Raw genomic sequence first — 25824 nt, 5'->3', positions numbered from 1 at the left:
CCAGAGACCGCTGAGTGAGTGAGTGTGAGTAACAGCATTGCAAGCTGGAGTATGTCTAACGTGCTGGTAAGAGCAGGAGTAGGGGGTGGGGTATCAGGAACAGGAGTAGCAGCAGTGGTAGTAGTATTCATGGGAACAGTGCTAGGAAAGTGTTGTGAATTCAACAGTATGATATTTTCAGTGTTAATAAGATATATGCAAAAATCATAGGGAAAAACAAATATAAAGAAGTGTGAGATTTGAATATTTACCTCAGCGACGTTGAGACCTACGAGAAAGAACTGCCCCCTCCCCTCCTTCTGCCCTGTGCCAGTTTCGGCGCTGTGCTGGGGTCACCTGAGAGACCGCTGCCTGTCACACCTGCAGGCCAGGGCCGTAAAAGCGCCACTTCGCCCCCCGCCGGCCCGCCTCTGGATCCAATTTATCGGCGTGCCGGCGCTGTGTGGCGCGGCGTGCGCGCCTCTAAGCCACCCCCCACCCCTTCCCTCGGCCATCGCGCCGCTCTGAACTTCTGTAAACAATTGACACAGCCAGCACCTGTGCCACGGCCCACAGGGAAGGAACCCACTTAAAACTGTTCACCCATAAAATGACTGGAAAAACCAACTCCTTTATGTGATCCCAGTACGGGCCAAGTACTCTCTTCAGTGCAATACAGGAAAGAAATGCTATACTGTCCATGTTGGCCTTTTCCTGTATACGGAAAGTATTAGCAGCTATTAGCAGTGCCAATTATTAGCCTGCGAGGAAAAGACTGACAAGCCAGGGAGGCCATCAAACAATGTATATACTGTGTGTTTGTTCTTGGCTTTTATTTCAAATGTACAATTAGAGTTATTACCAAAATAGCCCCCTTTCATTATAACGTATGGCTACTGATGTATAACTGCCTCTTTCAAGCGAGCTATATAATTCACAGAATTTTAAAAACCCATTTACATCTCTGAAGAATTTTTTTTATTTGTCTTCCAAGAGCTGTTATTAAGTGATACATTATAGAGGCTTTCCAGATGGCCAAACTTGAGTTATTTCACACACTAAACCTGCAAAGCGGGCCAACTCCACTGTTGATACAAAGCGCTACTCTTTTTTTAGGAGTTTAATTGCAGATTAGAGGTTTACAATGTGTTCCCCATTTCATTTCTCTGCGAGAGCTGACTTCGGCCCGCGCGGTGTGGCCCATAGCTGTATGCCCTGAGGCTGTGAGTGGAAAACAAAGCTAGCCGGTTACGGTCAGGTTAGCCCACACCGCCAGCAGCGCTACACATTCGGTAAAGACACGCTCCCAGCACCCTGGGATCAACACAGGATAGCAACACAGGATAAGGACTTCAGAGCATTGCTGGTGCCTCACTGCTAACCCCGATCACACGTGCAGAGCCCTAATCCAGGCAGCGGCGCTATGCAGTGATGTGTTCTACCACACTATGGTGGGAGGCTGCAACACAGTCCAGACAGCGGCCGTTAATCTTGATAAAGAGTGCCTGGGGTGAGGGCTTCCTGAATTGGGGCTGCTCAACCCCGGTCCTGAAGAGCCACAATGAACAAAGGCTCACATCTAACAACTAACAACCTCAAGAACAGGAAGGGCAGCAGGATTGGACCAACCAGGAGATGAGTACCTGGTTGGAGCAAAGACGGGGTTAGGTAGTTTTTTTGCTTTTTCTCAAGTGACTCAAACTGGCCAAATCACAGAAAACTGACTGAAAATACCAGCCAATGGAAGTTTAGTAAATAGCTGATGGAAAGTCAAAGTGAAACAGAGTACGAAGGCTGGCAGGAAATGCAAGGACGCAAGGCATTCTGGGAGCAAACGTGTCTCCCAGTGAGGACACAGAGAAGATTCCTCCAGGCCTCTGGCAGGAGCACAGGGCATGTATTTAATTTTCTATAGGTATCTGACAATGGTGCATATGTTCAAAAAAAACGCAATTGCTAGCAAACTGCAGTGGCAGACTGTCACCACAAGCAACTGGCAATTTAATGACTTTCAGGATCGCCTAAGGTGGAACTGCTCAGCGGAGCGGGCTTTGTTTAACAAGCAGCCCATATCATATGAATTAACTTTTATTTTTTTCTGCCACAGGAAGGGGGCCTAAATGCAACCAGCATGCGAGAACTTACAGCAAAATTGCTGTATAATTGATGGCGGGCTCCTTCAGAATTTGCCGTGTTTTGTTTCGGCCGTTTTGAAGGGGAGGAGAGCTAATGCGCTCCGATGCGGCTGCAGGCGCTCTCGTGTGAAGTAGGGACGGGCGGAAACGGAGCCGCCCCCCAAGAGAGGGCGCGGGGACACCCGGCCATAACAGGGACGGGCGGAAACGGAGCCGCCCCCCAAGAGAGGGCGCGGGGACACCCGGCCATAGCAGGGACGGGCGGAAACGGAGCCACCCCCCAAGAGTGGGCGCGGGGACACCCGGCCATAACAGGGACGAGCGGAAACGGAGCCGCCCCCCAAGAGAGGGCGCGGGGACACCCGGCCATAACAGGGACGAGCGGAAACGGAGCCGCCCCCCAAGAGAGGGCGCGGGGACACCCGGCCATAACAGGGACGAGCGGAAACGGAGCCGCCCCCCAAGAGAGGACGCGGGGACACCCGGCCATAGCAGGGACGAGCGGAAACGGAGCCGCCCCCCAAGAGAGGGCGCGGGGACACCCGGCCATAGCAGGGACGAGCGGAAACGGAGCCGCCCCCCAAGAGAGGGCGCGGGGACACCCGGCCATAGCAGGGACGGGCGGAAACAGAGCCGCCCCCCAAGAGAGGGCTCAGGGACACCCGGCCATAGCAGGGACGGGCGGAAACGGAGCCGCCCCCCAAGAGTGGGCGCGGGGACACCCGGCCATGCGGCACCCTGACACACTCTGCTTCAGAGCTCTCCCCATGTCCCATGGGGCACAGAGCAGGAGGGCCAGACTCAATCCACTCCACCTCAACGGCTGACTCCCTCGCCACACAGAGATATTTACGATTCAGTGAACTCATTTTCTGTTGCTTTAAAGTGAGCGAAAGCAATAGAAAACAAAGAGCGCATTTTCTTAATTTATGTTCCATTTTTCCACTCTGTTGTTCTGGGAAAACGCATCAGATCTAGGCCTTTGATCCAATGTAACTGCAATGCTCGTGATGCATTGAATGCATGCAAGCACTGGATTTATTTGTTTTTATTTGTTTGCTTGCTCGCTTCTTCACATTCAGTTCAGTGGTCCCTGTGTTAGAAATGCAAAAAAGTGGTGCTAGCAAACACACTTCTGAAATTTAAAGTCCATAGCAGTCAGAACAAAAAAGGGCCATATTATCCCCCTCCCCAGAGAGATCCTCTTTTTTCTTTCTTTGTTTTACTGCTTTGTTGTTTGTTTGTATTTCCGCCGTCGAAAGAATAGAGGGTGGGGGGGTTAGCTTTCCAAGGACTGTGCTTTAACTATCAGAGACTAACTAATGGAATTAGCCTTGAGTTCAGCAATAGAGATGTGTTGGCTACACGCACAGTGTGTGGGGCACCGTAAACTATAAAGGCCAACCTTCCCCAGCAACGTTTTTCATGTCCATATACTGATGGCTCAGCGTCAGCATGACATGAGCTCCTTAAATCTTTAGTTTATGTCTACTAAAAGGCTTCGCTGGATTGGCTGCAGGTCTGCCTGTGTTTTCTGAACAAAATGTTCCCAAAGACATAGGCCTGCATTCAATCAATGTTTGTCATTAACTCTGACTAACAAACGGATGCAAAGCGTTACTTTTTCAATTAGGAAAAAACACAATTCATTTCAGTGACGGCCGGTGACCGCTGAGCTGCATTTTTGAAGAGCAAAAGCACCGCTTGCATTTCATTTTGAGTCCAGGTTAAGAGCAAACATTGACAGCATCCCATCACCTCTGGCCTGCATCCCCTCTGGGGTTTTGGAACAGAGCTTGCAGAATTCCAGGACACAACCTGCCCTATCACGTGATGTTCCGAATCTATGTGGGAGACACATTTTTGTGCTGTTTCCCATACTGTGTTCTCGTTGGCTCTGTTCAAGTGTACTTGGACGACACCGTGCCGGCTCTGCTCAAAACAGAGCGGATGCAATCAATTTCCTCAGGTAAACTGGATCCCACCCAGCAAGGTCATTGGCCATTCGGCCCTGACAGCGCACATTTTTACATTTCTCTGTGCTGCGGGTGGCTACAATACAAATCACAATAATTATGGAAACCACAGGAGATGAAACAATTGTGCTCTAGCTAAATTTTTGGCATTCGCATCTTTTTATTGTTAAATTTTGCATTTGAATTTTGAAAAATCAGCATTCTAGTTCATGAACTGAAATGACACGTAATTGACATTCAAGTGCAGCTTCACAATAAAACATTAGCTTGGAACTAGTTTACTTGTGGAACCCAAGGGTTTAATGTAAGGCAACTGGCTAGCTACCAGCATCAATACAGAGCATTTAACTGCATCATGCCTAGCGCTCAGGCCTCTGACTGCATTACACCATTTCGTCACGCTTCTTGCAGTAAACGCAGTAACCCATAATGCACAGACCCTTCTGCGCTGCCCTGTGTGTTTATGGAAGGTGTGGTGCGCGTGAAAACATACCGATCACTCGTTCAAATAAAAAAAAAAGGTGGCCCTATACACGCCTATTCCCGTTGGGCTACTTCTGGCCAAGTCGCAGAACATACCAGAGTCAGCTGGCAGGGAGCAGGAGCACCTCAAGGTAATGCCAGCAGAGCACGGCCATGTTCAGGTGTCCCTGAAGCAGAGCTAATGTAAACATACACTCACACACACACCTGTACACTTTTAATCCCCTTTCTGCCCTTGGGGAAGGTACACACAACACGTCCTTGTCTTTACAGATGAATGATCAATTTGTTTCCGCCTAAAATTCTGGAAAATGATTTGCGATGTCACTCAGTTTATTAAAGGTTTTTGTTGATCCAGCTTTCGTCCATCGCTGCACTCATATCTTCATCAATTCACTTCAATAATAACACAACAGTTTTGTACACTGAGCACTCCATGCAGTAGCACAGTGCAGTACGTTTGCTATGAGTCATTCTCTGGGATGTCATTTCCATTGTATGGTCAATGCATAGCCATGTCAGAGAGTTCTCAAATCCACAGTTTTACTGCGTAATAGGTTGCTGTGTGCTGGTTTGTCCTTGATCTGTTTTTGAAGGATATCTACAATCTAACTAGAAAGGAAAAAAGAAACAAAACTAACTGTAACTGTGCATTTTATTTTAATGAAAATGCACTGTAGTACTCTGATGAAGTCTTATCTTGACTGACCTACCCAATTCATTGATTGACACCTACCTGAACATTCCAAATGATGAGCTTCACACTCCCCTTGGTAAGTTATATATGATTTAAGGACAGAAGTACCTCAAAACTGAGAACAGGATAAGGGTGTTATATGGTAATGTGTTATGCTAATTCATTTAGCAGCATCAACTCTACTTCATTACACACATTAGTTCTGCATCTGCAGCCAAAGCAGTCACTCTGTGCTGCACTGACACATGCGCTTCACCAATAAATAAATGCAAGGGGCACGCCACTCATCCTGAAATAATGGGGAGGAAAAAATCATGAAAAATGAGCAGAGAGTGGCGGGAGGTTTCCAGCCTGGGTGAAACAAGCAGCCCATTGTGAGGCAGTGTAAAGAGGCAGGCCGGTCTGGCAGCCTTGCCCATGGAGGCATGAGGGTCAAGTGGCCTTGCTGATAACAGCTGCCTGCCGCTGATTAATAACCCGGCCACCCTCCCTCCCTTTCTTTCTCCCTCCCTCTCTCCCGGCCTTGGCGCGGCCTGGTCACAAGAAGCAGGGAGGCGGAGAAGTCACCCCCCCCCCCCCCCCCCCCCCGTTCCCGGGCCGCTACTCACCTGGGGGCAGGTCGGGGTCGCTAGGGGCCGCCTGCTGGACCCGGCGGGGCTTGGCAAGGGATTTGGCGCTCTCCGAGGCGCTGCGGCTGGTGGAGCTGGACCCACAGCTCTCATGGTCGTCCTGCAAGACAAACGCCAACAAACTGTGAGGGAGGGGAGGGGACAGAGAGACACGAAACCTCCCCCCGCACACACACACATACACACACTTTACAACCACCTCCACGGCAATGCAAATAAACTCCCGTCCCAGGATGAAAAGCTACGAGGCCCCTCTCCGAGGAACCCAGGCACCGTCATCAGCTCTGAAGTGCCGGGGAATTGGAGAGGAATGCGAGCCTGCCGGAGGGAGAGCAATGGAGCGGAGGAACATCACTTCTGTGGGGAGCCCCCCGATAAACAAATGGAGGCCGAATCTGAGTTATTTATTGGTTTAGCTCCGCTTGTGCACGCAGGAAAGTACCCGGCCGCTAAGAGATAAGGACTAACAAAAACAATTAAGATTGGGGTGGGGGGAGGACATTGAAGAGTGGTTTGGGCACCGGATGTGTGACCTGCAGGGCTGGGCTCGGGTCCTGGGGTTAAAAACCACAAAAGTAGCACTGAATAAAACCACTATTGGAATCATTCAGGAGTGCATACCCATGCCATTTAAGGAGAGGGAAAACCTAGACATAAGTCTAAATAAGGATGTCCAACTACAGATAAAAGCTAAAGATGGCAAAATGATAGAAGAGTTATACAGCATACCATATAATATATCACTCTAAATTCTAGAATGATGTCTGTCCTCCCTTGCAACTCCTGGACTGACACCAGAATGATCCACTTTCATTGACCATTTAAAATATCACGCCACTATTGTCTAACTATATGTGTGCAAGTGTGTCTGAGTGTGTGTGCATGTGTGTGTAAATGCAGTATATAACACATATCCGTCAGCAGACTATTTTCTTTTCGATGAACCAGAATGAAGCAGAAAGTGTTCAATTCCCTCTTTCCCCTCCTTCAGTGCCTGACACCCAACAAGGAAATTAGCCCCCAATAAAAGTCAAAAACAGTAATCCAGAGCGCGTGCTCACACACACATGCGCGCACACACACACACACACACACACACACACACAAAAAGGAATGGAAAAATCCCCATAGAAGGCTCCTGAGTGCATGGCAGTGTACACCTCCAGTATGGCATTGATTAGAGTTTATAAAGTGGTGTAACCTTTTCACAGTCAAACAAGGCATGTGCAGACAGTCAAAACTGAGCTGGATCACATCTGGTTAGCATTTAGCGGTGGATAAAAATCGCGAGGTCTCAAAAGTCACAGTTATCCTGAGTAATGTAAACAGCCAAGGTGTCAAAATGAATCACATCTGGCCGCCCCCATTTGACGCGAGAGTAATGAGCTTTGCTCTCGGTAATGAAGATTACGTTTTTTAAACATACTTTGCATAATTCAGAGGTGGCTGGTCGTGAAGGCGCAATTTGCCCGCCTTGGTAAAGTAAACAGGGCCAGGCCAAAAACGCCAAGCGAGGCGCAGGAAAAAATATTTACACTGAACGCAGCTAGGCCCTCCCCGGCGAACATCCCGCGACCAGTTTTTCCATTGCACGGCACTGGGAACTGGTAAACAACGGGCGAGGAATAATAAAGAACTCATCAGCTCCAAATTATGGAAATTGCCAATAGTAAAAAAAAAAAAAAAGATCACTACTGATTGCTCACACTTCGTTTGCAACTTTCCACCGCTTCAAACAGCGGCATCTGTTCTGTTTACAGGGGGGGAGAGGAGAGATTTTAACTGTTTGAGGTAAAAAGGAGTCAGTCGGGGGGAACAGAAACACTTTGGGGTTATTCTGTGTTGTTGCATATAAACACCAGTGAATCCAGTGAATCTTAAGCCTTGAATCTTGCAGATGCGCATTCGTCTCTGGCTAAATTCGTTTTCAGGACATTTGCTTCAGCAGTCCGTGTCTCTGTAAGAAGGGCGCGGGCCGCAACCTTTCGCAGGGTGAAAAATGCATTTTTGGGGGAAGCCCTCAGACAAATAAAGCCCTCCTCAGCTGCTGCCGAGTAAGATGATCTCGGCCGTGGCATTGCGGGGCAGGGGAGGACGGGGGGTGGAGGATACGGGGGCATGGGGGTGCTGCCTGGAGGCATGTCAGCTCAGCTGTTGCACAAAGATGACGGCGCAGAGAGAAGCCCTCATTCCTGAACCCCCGCCATGGCTCCGCCCCCTCTTCCTCTCCCACGAGCAGCCACTCGCGCAGGGCCTCTGAGTGACAGCACAGAGGACCCCCTACTCTGAGGGGAAGTGGGTACCCATGAAGGGTTAGGGCACAGGAAGCCACAGAGTGACCCCACACACACACACACACACAAAAAGCACACACGTGCACGCACACACACACAGACACACACACACTTCCAGAGAAGCCTGTGGTGGTGCTGTTAGAGCCCTGCTGTGCGACTCCACTACACCTCCATTCCACAGCGGGAAGCACACAGACCCACACAGTGCTGCCACAACATCCAAACAAGACCCTACCCAGGGCTCTAACCTCCACTAACAGCTCCACCGGCTCCTGCACTCCCTCTCAGAGTCTGAAACTGAAAACAAAGACAGGGCCTTCACATTCCTCTCCAGAGCGGAGGAAGAGCTCTTGCCCAAACCGTGTCAGGCGAGAGGACCGAGCGAACAACTCGAAACATGAAGTAAACTGGCCTCCGAGATCTGGCGCTTTCCAACAGTGTTCAAGGCTATTGTTTCAACGGCGATTTGCCTCAAAGCAAACAAAGCTGTGGCGCATTTGGGTTTGTTGTTCGCCCTGGATACCGTTCACGAAAGCAAATACGACACATCATTCAGGACTCAGATTAAACTGCCCTCGCGCTGCCAGCTCATTGCTGATTATGCTGGCGTGCGCCTCAAGCGCCTCCTTCCAGTTTCGCAAACAACCAGGAGGGACCTGCCGGGAGGGGCGTGAGGAGCGCTTCAAAAACACGCCATATTCACACCGCTCGGCTTAATCGCCACAGCCGAAGCACCCTAGCTGGGACAGCGTTTTTGTTAGATGTTGTTCTTTCTTTTCCCTCTTGGTGAACCCACACCCGCTTCAAAGGGACAGGCCCTTGAGAGACGGCCGAGCCCGGGAGGGAGCAGGCTGGGGGTGAGAAAATAAATGAGGGGGAACCCGATCCCCCCTTATCTCCCTGACGCAAACGGGCTCCCCTCCGGCCCGACACGCTGAGGCCCTTGTCCTGCTCGTCAGAGCTTGGCGAGAGTCATCCCCAGGGAGGGCCTGACCAATCAAGCAGCCTCTGACAAGGTGCAAGTGGCCCTTTCCCCTGCAGGCACTGTGCTGTGGGTACAAGCAGGCCTCAGATAATCAAGTGTGAGAGGCCTGGATGAAGTGAGGGAGGGAGGGAGAGAGAGGGAGACAGGGAAAGAGGGAAGGTGAGAAGCAGAGGGACAGGGAGAGAGAAAGGGAGGGAGAGGGGGATGAGGAGAAAAGGAGAAAAGCAGGCAGGAGGCTGAGAGAGGGAGGATGGAGGGAGAAAGGGAGGCAGGGAAAGAAGGCGGCAGTGAGGGAGAATGAAAAAAAGGGAGAGACAGAAAGGGGAGAGAGGGATGAATGACAGAAGAAAGGGGAAGAGAGGGAGAGAAGGACAGAGGGACTGAGAGAGAGAAGGAGGGAGAGGACCTCCCCAGAAATGGAGGCCAGGTACCAGGCTACATGGAAAAGTATACAATAAGCAGGCCTAACGGCTTCTGGCTTCAGGCTATCAGACAGGTTTGGCAATGCACTTCCACCAGCCCTGGGCAGCTGGTCCACTCCACCCCCAGCAGCACTGGATGTTTCAGTGCCCCAAACTCTGACAGAGAGGAAAGCCTGGCCCCTGCTTCAGGGCTGGTTTTCACTCATCTCCCCCATTTCATCGCTTTCCCCCTTTAAAGTGTACACAATAATCAAGGAGCTGATTGCTTTCTCTCTGCTCCTCCTTTTCTCTTTTTTTTTCCCCGAGATGACACCAATCCCCCTGGGTGGGGATTCCAGCTGGCCCGGTTAAAACCGGGGATGAAAGAAAAGAATGGCAGGATACGGTCAGCGCTGGAAGAGCGCCAGTTCCTGAAATTTAAAGCGCCCGCTTTTTTACGACTCCCGCGGAATGCGGAGGCACATCAGAACTGACTCAAATTGCCTCCCGCTCTCTTCCAGCGCATCGATCATCCGCGCCGAAAATTAGCCGCTAATGGTTTTTTAATGAAACTGTAACAAATGCAGAAAGTCGTTAGCACGTGATTAAAGACGCGGCTCTCGCTGACGGGGAAACAAAGGGCCGCCTCGCCTCTCCCCGCCGGCGGCTCCAGCCCCGAGAGCATCGCCACAGTTACTCGCGGAAACCGTCGCGGATGCACATCACAGACAATCGGCCAGTGTGACGGTCCGATTAATTATCCTACTGAGAACAGCTAATTAAATAAAAACATGGTTTTCCCAATTGCGGGAGTTTGAGAAATTAAAAGCTAAGCGCAGTGAGACATGTTATATTAATGAAACAGTGTTTCCTTGAATAGAGCTGGGTGTCCCGCGGTAAATGTTACAGAGCGTTCTTTTCTTTTCCCGCCATTTGTCTCCACTGGAATATTCACACAGAGAAAAGCGCATCTGAAACATTGCTTATAATGGAAGCCACATCAGCCCCCCGAGTCCTTGTGTTCTGTGCTGAAAGCTCTTCAGATCATGCAAGGAGAAACAGCAAGAGAACTGAGACACCATAGCCTCTGGAGTTTATGTCAGTGTCAATTCAAAGAAAGAATTAAAAACTTTTTGAAAGACTCTCTTCTAAAAGACACTCTCATGCCAAATTTTATAATGCACTAGTATGGTTTTATTAACTATGATTCCACTATCAACAGGCACCTTAAGGGCAGTCATAATCTTTTATTCACAGCCACTCACTGAGATTGCCTTAAATCTTAGATGCATTGTGTGCTTCACAGCCTATGATGTCACTTGTACTAGGTGCTTATAAGAATGTACGAATAGTAAACTTTTAATAACTAAATGTTCTATTGTGATGGAAGTCGCTCTGGATGAGAGCATCTGCTAAATGCATGTAATGTAATGTAAAGGGTTGATGAAAGTTTTGTGGTTTTATGAAGTGTTTAATAAAGCAACCTGCATTTCTGGATTAACCATCAGACCGTTAATGAATTTAATGTCTGCCGATGTTAGACATCACCTTCAGAATACACAGCAATGTGATCACTGTCAACTTCATTCACAGTTGTTTTCATGGGGTGTCACTTCAAATGATCAGTGAAATGGAAAAATCTACAATCAGCAACACAGGTGTCATACTTAGGTGTGAAGATAATAATTTTTTCCGTCTTAGTAAATAACACTCCCCACCTGCTTAAGACCAGGCATGGACAGGTGTTCAGTTTTAACAGTAATGCCTGGCCAATATCCTTTTCAGCATCGCTTTAATTACATGCAAATCAGGAAAAGTGGGGTTTTGGTTGGTGTAATCATCTTTGACAGAAAAGGCCACAGCAACTGGAGGAACTCCAAGTACACACACAATGCTGATGTAAGATAAAGTGAAGCATCTGCGTTTGGATTTATAGTGACACAATAACCCTTTTGGGCAGCAGATAGCATAGTGATAAGGAGCATGGCTCGTAACCAAAAGGTTGCTGGTTCAATTCCCCGCTGGTTGCTGGTTCGATTCCTGACTCAGTAAATATCAAGCTGTATAAGTGGATAAAATTGTAACCTATTTAAGCTGCTGTGGATAAGAGTGTCTGCTAAATGACAAACGTGTAATGTAATCTGCACACTCCATTACCTCAGTCACATGACCATACGGGCTTCGCTGCATCCATCAATTAGCCACGTACTGGTTCAAGGCTCCAGAGCCAAGCAGTTATGATGGCCTAGACACTGCTTCTTCTCCAGGGCTCTTTTAGTTTCTATAGCGATGGGGAGGCGGGAATACAGTGGCAACAGCAGCTAGCCGCTGTCAAAAGAATAAATCCAGCGCCACGTCACCGCAGCCGCGCCTCCGCCATCAACAGGTAGAGAGCCTGTCACAGGCACATCTGCGAGCCATCTGCAATGGGCACAACAAAACACTGGCAGGAATAAATCAGTCGAATTTCTTCATCACAAAATACCATGCGACTTGTAATTATAATACTTCCATGAAAACATTTTCCGAGCCTCATTACTTCTATGAAACCGCACACCGCAGAGCAAGTAAATAAGCAGCACATACTGTACATGTTTGTGTTTAGGGTCGCGATAAACAACATGCCCCTCACTTCAAACACTGGCTTATAAAATCTGCCCAAGTACTCGGAGAGCTTTGCTCCTATTTATTTCTTTATACCCCACTGAATGTCTTTCGGTAATTTGCTGCTTAGCAAACCGCATACCTAAAAAATGAACTCGCCCACTACAAAGGAGACCGAATTCCAGATTTTTTTCTGCTATCATTCTAAAAGTAGAACTGTTTACAAGGTCCCCACGATACCAAAAGTGTTACGAAGCACATTTTAGCTCTGCAGAACGTTACAATGAAAGCGCTCCCTTAATTTTCCAAACATGTGCCTGTTTCAGAAGCCCAGAAATAAAACATGTTCATTATAAAAGGATGGGAAAAAAAAGCTCTGAGCCAACTTGCCAAAGGCCGCATAATTACGAAAGTATTTCACACTGAAACCAACAGGAATCGCGGCGATCGCGGTGATGTCATTATCAGAGGGGCGGCCAAGAACGCCTCAACGCTACCCAAGTCAAACCTAGTGTGTATAATACCGGCCTCGCTCAGGCCCAGAATAACAATAAAAACAAACAAAGGACCAGGTTGTGTACTGAAGGATCTGGTAGCCTGCGAACTGCTCCTAATTTTCCTCCATTTTAAGAATGCCTTTGAAAGGCAACAATGGTCCCTTTCTGACTGACTAACCTGTAGAGGCGTAATTGGACACATTTGCTGCGCAGATGTGTCGACACGGAACGACCACAGGCCATGTGTTGATAAATACCACAGAGATGTGGGCTCTGTTCCTGTTGGTGGGAATGGGGACGCCGAGGCAGGGCAGTCACCTGAGAACATGTTTTTTTCTTTTCATTCCGAAGCTGCGGTTTTCTGAATGGTGGGCAAGATAGCCAGACAGAGAGCGCTCTCTGTACCATGAAAATCACGCAGTCGCTGAGTATCGCACAACAAGATTGAGGACTGAAGATGAAAGGTCGCTTGCCAAACGATTTACATGTTAGCCAAAAATGATTTTTTTCTCCTGCATGTAAACCACTATCACCACCAGCTAAAAATGCAGCTTGTACTTATTGTACAGTAGCTGCCATGCTAGTGGAACCGTGTATAATACTCAATAAATCTGACTTGGAGTAAACCTAATATTAGGGGTACTCAGGCATTAAAATTCCATCCGCCTCTTAGAGAATTAAGTCTCCTTTTTTGGCATCTTTTGTTTTATTCTCCCCCAATCGAGGCTATGAAGCCAGTGGGAGGAGTTTCTGCTCCTCACCACGTGCTTCACTCCGTCTGCCTCTCGGTCCTTGGCCTCCCACACAGTCTCTCCCTCACACACACACTCACGTATTCACACACAAACACACACACTCAAACACTGAAACACTCACACACTCACACCTGACAGCTGATACAAAATCCGGTCCTGAACACAAAAGGAATAGATTTGCCAGTATTAGCCGAGTCCCCAGCACGCAACGCTTTGGACGCAGCTCTGATGTTGGGTGGGGCCTTGCCAGGAAAAGCGCAAAGAGGCCAAAAAACACGACACCCTGTAGCAACACACACGGGGCAGGCCGCAAGGGCCGCTGCGACAGAGCTCTATTTATACCTCCCCAATCTGCACTCAGGATGCACGGCGCACATAGCTGGAGTTCTTCCCGCTTTCCAGGGCCAAGGAAAAAAAACAACAGAAGAGAGAAACACGGAATGCATAACGGGTGACATAACCCCGAAAGCTCATCTGTATGTGAGCGACATCAAAATGCATGTCTCCCCTTAGGGGACACAGGCGGCCTTACTCCCTGGTAATCTCCAAAAGCAAATTTCTTCCATTTACAGCAGCACATGTTGTAATATAGAAAACAATGTGGGGCTTATGAGCCAAGCTCACTCAATCCCTCACCATACAGTACCTGCAGAGTGACTGTAATTACAGCTCTCTGTGTAAGCCCAGGCATTCAACCACTCATTCATGTCATCTTTGTCAATGCGAACATCTAGCTTATGCAATGACACTTCCTTATTGAAGTGTAAATGGCTAACTTTTCCCCCCTTGTAACAGTTATTATTGCAATACTGAATATGACTTTGAAAAAGACAGGATCATTTATGTTAGTACAGAGATTAAGTGTGACAACGAGAATAAATGTTTATTTTAAAGTACAGAATCAATGGTGGCTGCACTAAATTAAGTAAATGTGGTCCACATCCCAATTTTAGAAAATCAGGTCAATTTTTATTCTATCCTGGAACAAATGTAACCTCCTTTTATAATTGCATTGCTAAGTTCAATGTCTATCTATGCACGCATATTTGCCCTGCCACAGTTTGCTAAACTAGCCAAACTCACTTTGCATGTTTTAATCAATAATGGAGCACTTATTGTACCAGGAATGTATATAATAAACCTTGTAATAACATTACAGAATTGGCTGCCAAACCTGCAGTCAAGATCAAAGCTGCACAAACAGGGCACAATTATTAAAATCACATAACAACACCCTTTCGATTTTTACTGAGAGGTTAAGACACTGTATCGCCTCTTTTGTGGTGCGTTTGTGACACATCTACTTATTGCCTACAGGAATCTCAATGCCAGTGTCTACACAGAGACCAATAAGATGATGATCACTTTCACTTGACATCACCAACAGAGTAGGAGGCATAAAGAGGGAAGAAAGGAAGAAGGAGAGACAGTGAGAGAGAGAGGAAAGAAAAGAAAAAGAGAGACCTGCTGATGTCAAAATTACCGTACATTATTACATTATCTAACATTACTACATTATCTTTCATTATTCCTGTTCTGATAAAAACAACAAGTGTTGCTGTTACCACAGATTTGGGAGAGTGAGAGACTGAAAGAAAAGGAGAAAGTGAGACGCGGGGGTGGGAGAGGGCGAGGGAGAAAGTGTCTGAGAGAGAGAGAGAGGAGAGAATGACAAAGAGACGGCCTTCCTGATTTAGATCTGAGGGACTCTGGTTCTTTAGATGTCTCCGTCAGCTAACCGCAGGCCCAGGCTGTGCATGTGAAGCATTCCAGTTACACTGGCACCCCCCCCACACCACCCCTCCAACCCCCACCACCCCCACCCGCCAATGGTAATAACTGCAACGTGTACAACGTGCACACATGCACAAGTACGTGTATACACTCACAGACACACACACACACACACACACACACACACACCTATACACCTACGCACACACTCACACAGTGAGCTTACACTAACATTAACGGAGGAAAAAATCACAAATCTCGTCCAAAAAACACAGCTTTTTAATGGATCCCATTCATTAATTTCTAATATTACAGCTTTAAAAACATTCCTCGCTGCGGATGGAGAGGTGACGGCGGGGTCTGGCGGCTTGCGCTTTCCCTCGTCTCTTCTCCTTCAATAATTTGTTCATGAGGATGAATTCCATGCGCGGCTGTATTGAAACGTGTTGCTGAGGTGCGACGTGATTTTCAATGAATGACAGGGGCGGGCCTGGAAGCGAAACCAGGAATCACTCACTCCACCTCTTCTTTTTAGCATTAGCCAACGGGCGCAATGCTCCGACCTCCTACCACATGGACCAGCACGGGCAACGCCGTGGAAGAGAAATGGTGTCCCTTTTGGCGCAACCTGTCAACCTTGTGATGCATTAGCCATATAAAACAAAATAAAACACAGCAAGTAGTGTAAGAAAATGGCCTAAAAGAACAGCAACACCGGTGGTGGCAGGGCCATTTTGGCTGCTTAGCTGCACACAAGGCACAGTTGCATCAAGTACACTTGTTTCACTATTGATTTGAGAGGTTCCAAAATACATACACACTGAAGACACTGACCCACTGATAAAGAGCTTGGAATCATTAATCAATACCTGTGCAGAGCAAAGACCAAGCAAGAGAAGGACAAGGTAACATACAGCCCTCCCCCGAAACCTTGCTGTAAGGATGCCATGGTGATTAGCTCCTCCCATCGACCCCTGCACTCCCACACCTTCTCCGTGGTGCGAGCGGACAGGTGCTTCCGGGGACAGAGAGGGGGAACGGGGCGGTGTCTTGTACAGCAGGACGTGTTTTTTCAGCGGTGCAGCCCCCCAGCACCCCCGGGGGGGGCAGGACCCCACAGCCTCTCCGCACTGGTTCCTGTGCCCTCCATGCTAAACCGTGCCGCCTTCCAGCTGTCAGACAATACGCGCTCCCCGTATTCAGATGCTCACTGCCTTTTTTCCATCAGCGTAATTCGACAAGACATTTTTTATTGTGTCTTTAATTATTTTTGAGATGAATCATATTCCGATGCGAGCGCGGCGGGGCCTCGGCGGGGCCCGGAGCCAGCGCTCTCTCCCCGCGTTGCCGTCAACAACGCAACAAGGCCGAGAACACCCACACCACCCGCCCAAGTCAGCTGGAAATTATAACTGTCTCCGAGTTTTGCGAAAGATTTAAGTAATTACAACATAATTATAACACATGTAAATTCTTATCATGTTGGTCATTTTGAGAAGCAATGTGGTCTATCTCAAGCGGGCGATACACTTCTTGAGACGTACAATGTTTATTATCTTTTGGGCTAACCATATGCCTTCAAAATCCCTTTTTTCCCTCCGCATGAAGAGTGACATGTCGAGCAATTACTCAAACTACATTCTTCCTTTCTCGACGCCAGATCACAGGGGCGCAGATATAACCAAACACACCCAGCGAGCGCTGTGGCGAGCGTGCACCCGATTTTCCTTTCAGCTGCCAAATAAAGACAACAAACCCAGGGACCTGAATTCCAAATAAGCCAGAACAAGTAATCCATACTCCCAGGATAAATCCATCCACTGTAATTAGCAGTTACTGTTATTGTTATCATCATTATGAAGTGTTTGAATGAATACAGTGATTTCCCCAAACACACTTAAAAAATGCTAAACCCGTGTCAGCAATGTGGCTCACTGTTCAGTCAGCGTTATATCATGTCTGAATCCTGCACACGCAATATTAAATACTGTATTATGCACAGTGACATAATACAATTTAACATCGAGTTATGCAGAGCTGAACTCCGAACCCTCTCCCCTGCTCAAGAGTTTAATAGATTCGAATTAAATATTCAATGCTACGTTTTTTTAAAATGTCCCCCTTTTGATGGTTATACTACCATTTGGAATGATTATGCTCGTGGTGGGGGGGGGATTGAGGGTCTGCAAAACGGAGTATATGCACCCTTAGACACACAAAACAGACCACCCACGTTTCGTTTAATGTCGAGCCATAGAAGTATACATTCCCATGCCAGGCTCAAGGGCGCTGCGACATTAATCACAACTATTGCGCCGGAATCAGGAACGCTGGTTACCGCGTTACGCCTAAAAGCATTCTTTCTGTCACGTATCAAAGAGTCGCACCCCAACTTGAAACTATTAGCACGCGGCGCCGCCCCTCGCCGCCGGAGCGGTTGTTTTTCTTTTTTTGCGCCCTCGTTTCCATGGCGGCGCCGTCCCCTCGGAGAGTACAGTAATGGGGCTGACAATGGTTACCAGAAGATAAGAGGAATGCATCCTGTGAAGGCGGCCGGAGGGTGAGCATCCTGCCCGGTATGTATTGATCACCGCCTGACTCAGAGCGCGCAGGAAGCCTGGGGATTAGACCTCTCCGCCGACTTCCCCTGGCCACAGAGGCCATCTGAAGAGTGGCGTAACCTCAGCTCCCACCGGCTACCAACAGGAATTTACCTCAAGGAAACCAGAGCAAAAGCAAAAAAAAAACCCTGGCCGTTACGTCGGGCTGACTCACGCTTGAGTGCGACTGGGGGAAGCAACAAAAATCTGAAGTGCCCTTCCATTGTTCTTTTGAAGCACTGAAACATTTCACAGCAGCGTATTTAGATGCTTAAAAATGACAGCCAGCAACAGGGAGGAAAGGAAATATAGTTTGTGTGGGGGGAAAAAGGAGGTCATGCCGAGATCTCCAGCAGCAGGAACTAAGCCATCTGAGATGGTGCGGAGCAGGACGGAGTTTACACAGTGGCATCCAGTCACACACACACTAATCCTCTGCCAATCAATGCAGCACTAGCTCCGGCAATAAAATAAAATAAAACAGTTCATATCGTGAATGGAATTCTGCCTCAGTAGTAATTCGCTATATACCAATGTACTAATTCACTTGTAATGTGAATGTCATAAATTACCAATTTGGTTAAAATTACAGTGAAGGCATCAAGAATTAGGCTACATTTCCATATGTTGTAACTGAGCGGGAGCTACATGTTCTGGAGGAATTCACAGTTTGCCCTGTGATCGATCTGCACCTGACACAACGCAGCCGCATATCAGCTGTGCAAAAGCTTAATGTAAAGCCTGACAGTGTTTTGAAAAAGATATCGTGGCATTAAGCTAAAACAACATTTTAAAAGATAGAAAAAATAATGCAATAAAAAGAAAAAACAAGATACAGAAAAATGTTCAGGTGGTGCTTTCACTGGAAATCACCTTCAGTGCATAGCACGAGGACCCCACACAGTCAGCTTATACTCAGACTGTTTATTGATTATTGTAGGATGTGAAAACAGACAAAACATGAAAAGGTAAGCTAATTAGTTCCTATATTTTAATACCAAAAAGGCTTACAGATGTGAACTGGAACAGAGGCCTACACAGATCTGGTTGTAACCACTGACTAACAGAAATAAACACGCACTCATATGGCCAACCTGGACTCTTAAATCCAACCGCACCTTTGTCAAACAGTACATACCAATATCAGTTTCAAACCTATACAGAAGTAAAAGTATGATCTCTGCACTTAAATACAAAAGGAATGGGCACGTGGAATAGGCCACGATGCTGATTACACCGCAAACAAACACGTCACAAAAAGAGGAGTTCGGCTCCCTGCTGACCCTTCCCACGTAAGGACTCACGCCTTCCCTCTTTGACAAGCTGACTGTGAAAATATACAAGGCCCGAGGTTTCAGCAACGTGTGGCTATGAAAACAGCGAACGCTCAGGAGTGTGTGGCGAGGCAGGCAGAGGAGAGGGATGACAATGACACAAACACTGGCTGGGGGGTTTTCTGCCAGGTTCGCCAGAAAGCACAGCACAGTGTAAACACACCACATCTGGGACTTCCTCCTCTCCCTGCTGCTGCTATTTCTCACTTTTGCTTCTCAATGCAGGTTACTGACACACAACCCATCCCCCCCCCTTGACTGTTTAATCTAGCTTTCATCACATCACAATCCATCCATTTCAGTCCTTCACGTAGCCCTATGATATCACACTCCACACCCTTCAGTTAGCTTTCTTATGACATCACAATCCATGCCCTCGCCTCCTTCATTTAGCTTTCATCTGACACCACAATCCCTGCCCTTCTTTCCTTGATTTAGCTTTCACATGACATCACAATCCACTCCTTTCCCTCCTTCAGTTAGATTTATTATGACACCACAATCCATGCCTTCCCCTCTTTTATCTAGCTTTCCATGACAACACAATCAATGCCCTGCCCTCTTTTCTTTAACTTTCTATGACAGCACAGTCTATCTCCCATCCCTACTTGTCCTATGCCTTATGATGGAACATATGTAGCAGAATACATCGGGCTTAGAGTCTGAAAGAGCAAAAATGCACCAGAGATGCCGGGAAACATGTAGCAAAATCCTCTGGAATTGGGCCTTAACAAAATGTCAGTATATTGCACTGCTTGACAGTCAAAACACATTAAAATAGTTTAAATCTTTGGTAAAAGTCCCTCGGTTTTTCCAAGCCTCCAGTGGAAAACATGTGCTTTATGGCATGAGAAACCATTGTGGATGAGGGGGAGAGGCATGTCCAAGACCAGAGTGTGAAGCAACACTGAAGCACGGCTTCCTCCCTCCAGCGAGCGCGGGGACGAGGAAACCACGCTCAGCGCCGATCGGACGGATTTATAGAGGAATCTCTGTAAGCCATTTGCTCTCCACAAGCCGGGGGAATCAAAGGGAAGATTTCCGGACCGCGTTGGACAGAGATTATCCCGTTTGTGCTATCTGATTACAAACTTCCAAGGGCTGTTTTTCTTCTACGTCTTCTGTTCTTTCCTTCCAGTCTTATCTCAGGGAGGAGAGTAAGCACGGAGGCCTTTTTCATTTACCCAGAAAAGCCACCACTGCCGTTGGCGGAACTGCATGGACTACCGAGAGCCCAGAAGACTGCCAGTTGAGAAAAACACATATGGTCCTTATGTGAGGGAAGGGGGAAATCTGTTTTTAAAAGATGACAATTTTTCATAAATGGTCCTTCTTGATAAGCAGTACTATGGAGCAGCGATAACTGTACTGCTTTTAACAAGAGGGCTGTGAATTCAAGTCACTGTGAGGACACTGGAAATTGCCCTGAATAAAGGTTTCATCTAATCAAATAAAGAAACCAGTTGTGCTCATAATTCATAAAATAACTAAAATTAGCAGTTCCAGGCCATATTTATATAAATAGCCCTCTAAAATGCTGTCTTATATTCAATAAATATTGCAGAGCAAAATCACTACTAGCTAAGCACAGTACATAAACAGATCTGGACGTGGTGGTAAAATGGCATGGTTTACGGTTTAAAAGTGAAAGGGCATTCTAATTCACCAGGAAAATCCATTATTTATAAGCCTCGAGGTTGTGAGGGCACTAAAAATAGCCTGGAAGAAATCTATAAAGAAATGCCCCTGAAAGGAAGCCAAACCAACAAGTCCTGAACACACCTCCCCCAAGCATCCTATGGCAGTGCATCAGTCAGACACTGCGTACCAGGAGCGGTTAGAAAAAAGGCCCAATCGGAACCACACATCCTGCCAAACCCGGAAGACCTCAGCAGAGACCGCTGTGTTTGTCTTCTTAGAGCAGAGCTGTGTTTGAGAGCGACTGCTGCACAGCCGTTGCCTGGCCTCGTCCTGCCAGATCGGCGGTCGCACCTCTTCCTTCAGCATCTGCTGGCAGGTGAACAGGATGCTAACAAATGTTCTGACCTTGCTGGCTTCCATCAATGTTCGTGATTATCGCTGCAGTGATACAGCCTAGTTTGACTAGTTTCAGGCAGCCCTGGTGCTTTTTTTATCACCACCGCTAAATATAGAGGCGGAATTTTATTGACACCACAAGTCTAGAGAACAGATGACATGAGACCCCCCCCCCACCATCAAAACCATTTTTGGGGCAATTTAACTCCAGAAAGTGTTCGGCTAGAAGAGAGATGGTGGTACACTTGCGGGCTATACAATTTTTCAAGTTCAACAGCAGCCTGGTAGTGGTGCTGTGAAGGAACCGGTTATACACTGTACCAGGGAGCCACTGCAGTCTGTCCTAAACCACTTACGGCCTTCATACATGTCAGGCAATAAAGGGGTGGTGGAACTGTTTGAGTGGAATGCAACTCCCCTTGCAAAATCACCCTCCCTTTGGAATCTCCTGGAAGGCATTCTCTTCATTCCTCACAGCCTTCACTGGTACCTGTTGGTCAGCTGTCAACTTCCTGTCACCTAAACTGAGGGAACATTTCCGGAGAAACGTCCAATCCCGTGCATTCTCGCTCATCGGAGAAACAGAGTGACCAGGGAGCTCTCGTTAGAGCTATTAATAGCCACAGAGCTCCACGCTGACTCTGATGACAGTTAATAAACTGTGGCAGTCTTTTCATCTCTCTGTGAAATGTTCCAAGCCCTTTTTTTAAGAGAGAGCTGCAGATCAAACGATGGAGAAAACGTGACACAGGGTGTGCGGCTGATGACGCAGCACTTCAGTTCCCACCCCCCCTCGAGAACGTGTTCGACACAATTCATTTTCTGCTCCCCCAACGACATCTTCCCCCCGTCAGCGTAAGTGCGCCATGCTAATACAGCACATGAGGTAGCTCTTCAAGCGGACCCAGCACGACTACGTCTCCATTAACCTGCTTCATTTTCACTGACTTCCAGTTAAAAGTGTATCCGGTAATTAAGTAGCATCCATTTTCTAGATTACGGACAAGACGTATCCGAAACCTGGAGGGGCAGAACCCTGCAGGTTTTAGAGCACTCTGCTCCTGCAGCTTCCCGGTGAGTCGACTTCCTTTTCACGTTAAGCTCTCAAATTAAACAATTAAGAGCCGCGGCAGGAGAAAACCAGCAGACCCTGCAGCCCTCCAGGACAGGAGACGGCCACGTCTGTTCTGAATTGATAATTAACAAAAGACCCACATGCCCAGGACCGTTAAAAGCACTCGGCTCCTCTCCCAGACAGCCCATTTCATGTAGCCTAATAAACTCCCCACTAAACAAAGCTGTCCTCCACCTACAAAACGGCAGAGCCACGTAAGAGCATGAACAACTTATATATGGTCTTGCACAACCTTGGCAACTTCAGAAAAGGAAAATGGCAATACATCATTCATATCAATCAAAAGAAATGTAGTGCTAACATGTTATGATGATAATATGTAATGTATTATTATGGGATGCTCTCTGGTATGTATAACATCTGAGTTCCCATACTCCCTAAGAAGCAGAAGCCTTCATTACACACCATTTGAGGTAATTACACTGTCAGCTGAGCTGTAATCTCCGACTACAACTCAAAGTGGAATGATTTCCAGTTTTGCTGGAAACTGTAATTGCATGCTTGGGTCTTAGCCGATGGGCACCGAGGAGTCTCCAACATCCCAATATCATGCTCTTTAAAGAGGAATCAGTAACACAAAAAATACTCCAAATAATTTAACTTAAGTTACATAATCCTAGCTGAACTTCAAAAGGCACTTGGATGTTTTTTCAGGCAAGAATTCAGGCTTTTAGCATAATTGCAAAAACAAACCGATGAACTCCATAGTATTAATTACATCATTTATCATTTCCATGCTCGCACTATGCAGGCACCATGACAAAGGCTTTCGACATGTAAACTAAACGGGTACAGTAAATGTTTTCAAATGACATATGGCCCTAATCTACAGCCATAACTGTGACATTTTAAATTAGTGTTAACTCATTATGCTGATGAAGCTTTCTGGTGAACCTTTGTTGGAAAAAACTTTTTTCCCTCAGAAATCAACACTATCTTCTCTTAGAATATAATCTGATGTTGAATTTTATTAAGTTATCTGACACGAAAAATAAAAATCTACATTTCAAACTAAAACCATGGGAAAGTGCTGGGCTGGATATACAAAGCACAAACCAAGCAGCTATTACTCACAATGCAGACTGATAAAAGCACCAGTAGTTCCAAGCTAAAAATAGTTTTATGATAAATTGTATTAATGTTAAGCATGGACATTTTTCCCTCAAAAACTCCTGCTTTCCCTTTCAAATCTCCTTGACTGCATGTAATTAGGAAGAACAAATAGGTATATTACAGGCTTTTTTCCCCATTTAAAAGAGAGCTGCTGTCACAGAACAAAGCTATCGCCAGGATTTAGTCTACATTAGAGTGCTGGGGGCGTGGGCTTCCTTTGAAGTGCCTTAAGACTTGAATACTTTTAAGGAGCCATAAATTTAACATATGACAAATTAATTTTATGAATCAAATGAAAAAGATTGCTTCTTTTTTTCCTCCTTGGCCTCAGAACTAACAGGACAGCTAAAGCTTGCTACCTCCTCTTTCAGATAGCAGAAGAGTGCAGTCACTCATTTAAATTCCTCCCGCCATGGCTTCTGTTGTGAGCCTGGCAGTGCTCCAAATGGTGTCTCTCGGGGTGCACATACCATCGAATAATTTGTCCAAATGTCATTTGCAATTTTCCAAAATCCTTTCTTGACCAAGAAATCCTAGAAAACATCTGTAACAAATACTTGTTTTGAGAGTACATGAGAGTACATTACAGCGGTGCCTTCTGACCTCAAGTTGCGCACGGAGCTGAAAAACAAGTTCAAATTTCCATAAGGACAGAAATATGATCAGTCCAGCAGTAGCCATCTGCATAGTATGATATTTACCATTAGTTCTGGGCTGTTCAGCCTCATGTGTAGTCTGTATAATTAGCTGTAATTGACTTCTCTTGAAATGTGTTTCTTATGGGCCATCTGGCCTTGAGACTTCCTCTTTCCCGTACGAGGCTGCACTTAAGTCGGCTTTCCTTTTGGCAACTGCATGGGTGGCATAGGTAGGACCCAGACTCTTCTGTGAAAATAAATCTCCAAAATGTCTTTCATACTCCATTTCCCCTTGTGAAAATATTTCAATCGAGCCCAAATAAAATAATATAAATATTTCTCCTGCATAATCGTTTTCAGGTTTTCGGCCCGGGACAGGGCAGCGACCGGTTCTGTGTCCTTTTGCTGATCAGTGGCGGTCTTGCTTTTGTCAGGTGAGGGGGCAGACGTCATGAGCTGGTCCTTCTGGGAATGGCAGGGCACTGGGTCTACCATCCAATATCTGGGGTCATGCTGCCACGGCGCCCGAATTTTGAACTTCGACTATGAACAGGTATCAGTTCACTGACATGATATAGGTACCTTCTCAATACCACTGCAAAAAGATATGAACACGCAAAAGATAACTTTACTGCTTTAATAAAGGTAAACTGCACTGGTGCAGTAAATGACATTTTTACTGAAAAAACAGCAGATCCATACTTCAGTATCCATTCCACTTCAATTCTATTTAACAAATTTACAGAAAGAAAAATGATCAGTTCAGGTCAGGACAGAGGTTGGGAAATCTGATCCTGGATCAGCAGTAAAGCATTATTTCTGTAGCCCCACAAGAGCATAAAGGGAAAAGTTTTTTGTTAATCACTGAATCTGTGCTTTTTATAAAAACTCAGAAGCACACTTTTCATCTTATAGGTACAGACAGCGCTGATACTTTTGCTTTTTTCGTATGACCGAATACTTCAGTGATAAAGCCTGGAACTGTTTTTGAAATTTAGTGTCTCGGTACATCAAAGTAGCAGTATTTCAAAGTATCAGCAATGGCTGAGGAATTTAGCATAGCTAAGGCTATACAGACCATACTTCACCATAACAAAAATTCACCACCATACTCCTCCATAACTAAACTTCATCATCAGTCTGGCTGTCACAGAAATGAACTCAAAAGCCATGCGAGTGCCAAAAATAGTAACAAATGCTTAAATGCATAAAGCAATGACTTGGGCTGACCGAAAGAAAGCAAGCGTCTGGGCCTTGGTTCAGCCTTTAGCTGTTTAAAGATGGAACTGTACCACTAATTTTTTTAAAACATTTTTATATTTTTTGTACCACAGTTGTGGGAGGCTGTATCTTTTTGAAAGTGTTACATCAGATCCTGTTACTAGCTTTCCTGTGCAGGTATGGCAGAAACAATGCAAAAACATCCCCATATCTCATTCATTCATAACCACCCTCATCCTAATGCGTCAGTATATATCAAGCACATCTCATTTCAACTTTTACACTGTGACGCACAAGAAGACTTTGGCTTGACATGACACATACTTTAACATGGAGCAATCTGTTTGTAGCTAATAGTCTAAAGCCTAAGCAAGGACGGAGGTTTGTGCATTGATCCTAAAGTCAATGTTAGCTTTCATAACTGCACAACTGGCAAAGGCACAGCATGCACATTGCTTGAAACTTCAAGAAAGAAGACCACAACAATGGTCTATAAAACACCATCAGGATTCGGCATCCACACATCAAAAACATTCACCCATAATTGAAAATTAATTTGTTTCCTGTATTGGCCCGT

At 46.5% G+C, this 25824-nt stretch overlaps 1 protein-coding gene across 3 annotated transcripts in view; it reads right to left on the bottom strand.

Annotated features, from left to right (window-relative positions):
• LOC118784006 (vacuolar protein sorting-associated protein 13B-like) overlaps window positions 1-25824 on the bottom strand; it is a 281109-nt gene that overhangs the window by 248458 nt on the left and 6827 nt on the right. For all 3 annotated transcript variants that reach the window (XM_036537972.1, XM_036537973.1, XM_036537971.1), the window contains exon 3: window positions 5879-5999. In XM_036537972.1, coding sequence (XP_036393865.1) covers window positions 5879-5999 — 121 coding nt within the window. The remainder of the gene's footprint in view (window positions 1-5878; window positions 6000-25824) is intronic.

Source organism: Megalops cyprinoides, chromosome 10 (genome assembly GCF_013368585.1).
Source record: "Megalops cyprinoides isolate fMegCyp1 chromosome 10, fMegCyp1.pri, whole genome shotgun sequence".
NCBI classification, from domain to species: Eukaryota; Metazoa; Chordata; class Actinopteri; order Elopiformes; family Megalopidae; genus Megalops; species Megalops cyprinoides.
The sequence above is the reverse complement of the archived record's forward strand: the minus strand, read 5'-3'. Positions and strand labels throughout refer to the sequence as shown.